The sequence below is a fragment of the Eleutherodactylus coqui genome, chromosome 1 (genome assembly GCF_035609145.1).
Source record: "Eleutherodactylus coqui strain aEleCoq1 chromosome 1, aEleCoq1.hap1, whole genome shotgun sequence".
Classification (NCBI taxonomy): Eukaryota; Metazoa; Chordata; class Amphibia; order Anura; family Eleutherodactylidae; genus Eleutherodactylus; species Eleutherodactylus coqui.
Genome location: NC_089837.1, coordinates 325,272,260 through 325,278,259, shown reverse-complemented (window position 1 = coordinate 325,278,259; position 6,000 = coordinate 325,272,260). Strand labels below are relative to the sequence as shown.

Here is a 6,000-nt window from a genome sequence, read left to right as displayed (position 1 = left end):
CAGATATATGTACTTCGGGCCACTACAGATCGTTTTGTTATACTGAGTTCCAATGAAAGGATTAAAAATATTCAATGTCCCATCTGCCCATGGTCTGTATGAAGCTGCATACCAGCCACACACAATTAATGATCCATATACCATCAACCATGGTCAAGAAGTGAGAAAGGCCAACAGTACCAGGTTTCCCTGAAAATAAGACCTTCCCCGATTTCTCAGGATAGTTTGAAATATAAGCCCTGACTAGAGATGAGCGAACCTACTCTGCCACGCCCCTTTTTCGCCCGAGCGCCGCGATTTTCGAGTACTTCCGTACTCGGGTGAAAAGATTCGGGGGGGGGGCGCCGTGGGTGAGTGGGGGGGTTGCAGCAGGGAGTGGGGAGAGGGAGAGAGGGCTCCCCCCCTGTTCCCTGCTGCTACCCCCCTCTCCGCCACGCCACCCCCCGAGTCTTTTTACCCGAGTACAGAAGTACTCGAAAATCGCGGTGCTCAATCGAGTAATTACTCGAAATGAGTATACTCGCTCATCTCTAGTCCTGACCTGAAAATAAGCCCTAGCTAAATTACATAAAAAAGGGAATACATTACATAGCAGGCACAGTCTGGGTCCCTCACGCCACTCTTCAGAAGGCATATATTTATTTTCAGCACCACTTCAGCACTATTCAGCAAATCCAGCAACCTGATTGGTTGTTTGGGTTGTCCGTTTCAGTATTCCAGCAACCTGATTGGTGAATAGTGCTGAAGTGCGGCTGAAAATAAATATATGCCTCCGGAAGTCCGCATTGTTCCTGCAGTCCTAGCCACTGGTATATCACTTCCTGGTGACGGAATTCATAAATGTTACCTCCAGGAAGCGATGACTGATTGGTCGACAGTGGCGCTCAAGAACCAATCAATGCAGCGCTTGATGAACGAATCACAGCCATCGCATTGGTTCATGCAGTGCTGCATTGATTGGTTCTTTGAGCGAAGCAGCTCAACCAATCAACAGCCATCACATTATGGAGGCGGGATTTATGAATTGGCTGAGCACTGTGCTTGAGAACCAATCACAGCCATCACTTCCTGGAGGTGGGATTTCTGAACCCTGTCACCAGGAAGTGATGATGTACGAGTGACTAGGACTGAAATACAGTGCAGACCTCTGGTGAGCGGCATGATGGACATGGACCGAGCCTGCTAGGTAAGTAAAATAAGAGCTCCCTGAAAAGAAGACCTGGTGCCTATCTTGGGGCAAAAATTAATATAAGACAGGGTCTTGTTTTCAGGGAAAGACGGTAGCACCAGTTGATGATTCCATCCAATTAAGCTCATCAGCATACTTGTACACCTATCTATCTCTTGTACATGAAAGCCAAGTATATGAAGCATTTTATTTTTTGTGAAGCAACATTCAAGACACAACCTCCCTTTAATACTTAAAGTTTGTTTTTTCTGCATGTTCCACCTAGTATCACCTATGGTTGCGTCTCTCCCTGTCCCTACACAATTATGGTTCCTAAATCTTAGGGTGCGTTCACACGAGCGCATAAACAGCGCGTTTTTGCGCCCAATCGTATATACGTGACCATCTGAGGCGTTGGTTTCCAATGTATTCGTGCACACGGGCGATTTTACAGCGCGTAAAAACGGCAACCCGCAGAAAACAGAACATACGCGACCGAAATACGTGCCGATGTATATTCGATGGCCAAAAAGATCGTTTGAAAAGTAGGAACAAACGATAATACGCTTTCTAGCTCTGGTCATGATCGCCGAAAAACGTTCTTTCCGGCGATTATACGCTGCGCACGTGCGAACGTAAATACGCCTACGCTCGTGTGAACGCACATATATGCCAATTAGTCCTAACATTAAAATTGCTGACAGGTAAAAGGGAATAACATTATCTTGGGTCAGGAAGGGTATTATGGAGAGCACCTAGTAGTGAGGAGAGCTATAAGGCCATGCATGTTCCTCTGAAAAATGTAGTATGCAAATAGGAGACTAACATTAGCTTTTGACACAGATACCCATCAAGGAGTGGGATATATTGTGCAGCAAGTGAACAGCCAGATCTTGAGGTTGACGTGTTGGAAGCAGGAAAAATTAGCAAAACATAACTGAGTGAATTTTTCAACTGCTAAATTGTGATGACAAGATGAGTGGGTCAGAGCATCTCCAAAACCGCAGGTCTTGTGGGCCGTTACTGGCATGTAGTGGCTAGTATATACCAAAAGTGCTCAAAAGGAAGGACAAGATCATAAGCTTGGGGAGCAATAGCCTGCCTAGTCTGATACCACAGAAAAGCTACTGCAACAAAAAATCATGAAAAAGGCGGTAAAACTGGCTATGATAGAACACGGGAAATCGCACCTTCATGCGTACAGGTTTGCATAGTGAAATACCCATGCTGTCCACTGCTGAAAGTGCCAAAATGGGCACATTAGCATCAGAATGGGATCATAGAGCAATAGAAGGTGACCTGGTCCGATTCACTTTCTTTTACATCATGTGGATGTCTGTGTGTATGTGCATCACTTGCTTTGTGGAACATATGGCATCAGGATGCAATGTAGTGGAAGCAGTGGGATGCCACAGGCAATGTTCTGCTGGAGATCCATGAGGCGTGGTATTCATACACATTACTCTGACACTTATTATCAAATATCAAGTCATACAAGAGACAATTCAAAGGCCCCGTTCTAAAACTTTATTTTTGCCAACTATGAGTCATCATTGTAGGCAGGAATATTGGTACAATAAGGTATGAGGAGTCATACAATCAGCTGATTTTTAGTTGTACATCTCCCACCCTCCATTTACAATATTCAACATAATATAAAAAAAAGAGAATACAAAACTATTGTAAAAAATATAACATTTATTTTACACTGCTTCAACATTGGTTTCTCTAAATGGTGGAAAACGTGAAAAAAAAAGCACTTTAGGGTAGGCGTGCTACAACATAGCCAAATTTATGGAGAGGAACACCAAATAAATCTCACTCTAGGGTCAGCTTTACTTCGTTTTCTAGGACCATCTGCTTCACTGTCAAGTCTAAACAGTGGTGGACTAAAGTACCATATATACTCGAGTATAAGCCTAGTTTTTCAGCACATTTTTTTAATGCTGACAAATCCATCCTCGGCTTATACTCGAGTGAGGTAAAAAAAACCTGTGCAATACTCACCTTCCAGCCTGTGTCTGTGTCCCTAGCGTGATTGTCTCCCCGACGGTGTGGCAAGCTGCTTGAGAATTCTCCCCGCTGTCATCTCCCTACTCAGCTTTGAAATCCCCCGCCATTAGCGCTGAGTAGGTAAGCGCTGTGATTGAATCAAGCGCCAGCCAATCACAGCTGGCGCTTGATCATTCACAGCCATTCAGTGAATGACAGCACTGAATGGCTGTGATTGATTTATCGAGCGCCGGCTGTAATTGGCTGGCGCTCGATCCAATCACAGCGCTTACTTACACAGCTCTGATGGCGGGGGAATTGGAAATCGAGCAGGGAGATGAGAGCAGGTAGAAGTCTGAAGCAGCTTGCCGCACCGCCGGGGAGACCATCACGCTAGGGACACAGACGCCGGCTGGGAGGGGAATATTGCATTTTTTTTTACCTGGTATATACTCGAGGATAGCTAGGCTTATGAGTCAATAAGTTTTACCATTTTTTTGTGGTAAAACTTATTGACTCGGCTTATACTCGAGTATATACGGTAAGTCTAAAGTAGAGTAAAAGCCTTTATACTCCTGTGACACTCATGTTAATAATATCAATGATGGTATTTTCAACTTGATGACAGAGCTGGACATCTGGATCCAAACTCTCCAGATCCTTTGTTGCAGAAACAGGGAGGGGGGAAATATTAAAAGCACCAGAGAGATCCTTTGGTTTTTCTTTAAGTTGCTGCAAACCTATTGAGAAAAAAAGAACCATACAACATGAACATAATAGATCCATACTATATTGCAACAAACATACCAAAAACTGAATGAACAACTTAGGTTTTGTTGTGTCAGTATTGGAACCTCCTTTGAAGACAAAATAGCGCTGCATGCAGAGCTACTACATCCCATCAAATCCAGCAAATTGCAGGCCGGAGGGACACCTATTTTGGGCTTAAGGACGCTACGATTTTTGGCGGATTTTCTTCTCCATTTATCAAAAACCCATAAGTTTTTTATTTTTCCGTCGACGCGGCCAAATAAGGGCTAGTTTTTTGCGTGGCGAACTGTAGTTTTTATCGGCGTCATTTTTGGGTACATTAACTATATTGTAAAACTTTTTTTTTTTTTTTCTTATGAGAGCATGGAGAGAAAACGCATCAATTCTGCCATAGTTTTTTTTTTTACAGCGTTAATCATGCAGCATAAATAAGACAATCCATTTTTTCTGCGGGTCGGTACAGTTAAAAATCTAAGAATTTTTGTATCTTTTTTTAGGTTTTTCCACTTTTCTACAATAAAAACTCTTTTTTTGCAAATCTTTTTTTCAAAATCGCTGCATTCAAAGTCCTGTAACTTTTTTATTTTTTGATGTACGGAGCTCTATGAGGGCTTATTTTTTGCGAGACGAGCTGTAGTTTTTTATTGGAACCATTTTGGGGTACATACGGCTTTTTTGATCACTTTTATTGCGTTTTTAGTGAGGCAAAATGCTAAAAATTAGCATTTTGCCTCAGTTTTTTAGCAGTTTTTTTTTTACGCTCTTTTCCGTGCACAGTCAAAAGCATGTGCAAGCATAAAAAGGTTTTTTTGAACTTTTTTTTTTTATTCATTTTTTTTAATTTTTTTTTTTTTTTACAGCATTTGTGTCACTCTGATCGCTGTGACAAGGCATGGCAGGGGCTACTGCCCTGCCATGCCTTATCGTTTATACAGCGATCTCAGGCACTGGCAACACAGAACACTAGTGTCTGGCGTCCTGTTGCCATGGCGACGGGCCGGGCTCTCGCAATAACATCGCGAGAGCCAGCCAAAGTGAACTCTTTCTCTGCCGTGATCTACTTAGATTGCGGCAGGGAAGGGGTTAACAGCGGGGGGGGGGGGCGCATCTCCGATGCCCCCCCGCTCTTGCAGCGGGACGCCGGCTATGACTGACAGCCGGCTCCCGCTGCGGGATAGCGCAGGATCATATGTGATCCCGCGCTATCCCCAGGACGTAAGTTTACTCCCTGTTGCGGGAAGGGGTTAAAGTAAATTAGGTCAATTTGATTCCATGATACGACCGTTCAGTTCGGCCAGGGGTTGTCGTTTTGCTGCTCTTCAAATTGAGTATGTAAACCAAAACCCATAGTGCTGATGTGAATGAGCCTACAACCATGCTTCTATACTTCCCTGGTGCGTTTATAAGGTCTCAGCCTTATCCTATAATTACATTTTATCTTTTGCGTGTTTGGGCTGAGTAACTTTATAAATATACTGCAATACTTATCTTATGTTTATATTCACAATTTAGCTGGTTGCTGACAAAAAGTCAACAAGCTTGTCATCAGACATGCACTCAAGTCCGCTTTCTCACAGCCGTAAGGGTCGCGCTAGATTTGTGCGTTGCGAGGCGTACAAATCTTGCACAGATATGAACCCAATTCTTTTGAATTGCGGCATGTTCTATCTTTTTGACGTTCCCTTTGAACACATCGCCCATCATTTATAATGGGACAGGAAACCACATCGCACGACGTGCGATCTGCGGTTTCCCATTGAAAATAATAGGAAACACTTGCCGATCCTCAGACGTGGCTGAAGGCTGTGGCAGAGGATTGCAACTCTACTGAAGTGATGGGAGGCGTTTAGCACAAAAACGCCTCGCATTCGTGGGTATGTCGCACGCTGGCAATCGTAATATCGGGCCAAGTTTTACAGCCAGATATCGCGCTCGGCCATGTGAAGGTAGCCTAAAGGTGCTTCACACAGGTAGGATTATTTCACAAAAACATTTCGTAATTTGCATCCTTGAGAAATATTTAGCTCCAAAATCTGCGATGCAAATGTACGGATTTTTATGTGGAACGA

At 43.6% G+C, this 6,000-nt stretch overlaps 1 protein-coding gene across 1 annotated transcript in view; it reads right to left on the bottom strand.

Moving 5' to 3' along the window:
* Nucleotides 1-2,846: 2,846 nt before the first annotated feature.
* INTS2 (integrator complex subunit 2) overlaps nucleotides 2,847-6,000 on the bottom strand; it is a 45,855-nt gene continuing 42,701 nt past the window's right edge. The window contains exon 24 of the mRNA XM_066575098.1: nucleotides 2,847-3,900. Within this exon, the coding sequence (XP_066431195.1) occupies nucleotides 3,728-3,900 (173 nt within the window). The 3' untranslated portion in view covers nucleotides 2,847-3,727. The remainder of the gene's footprint in view (nucleotides 3,901-6,000) is intronic.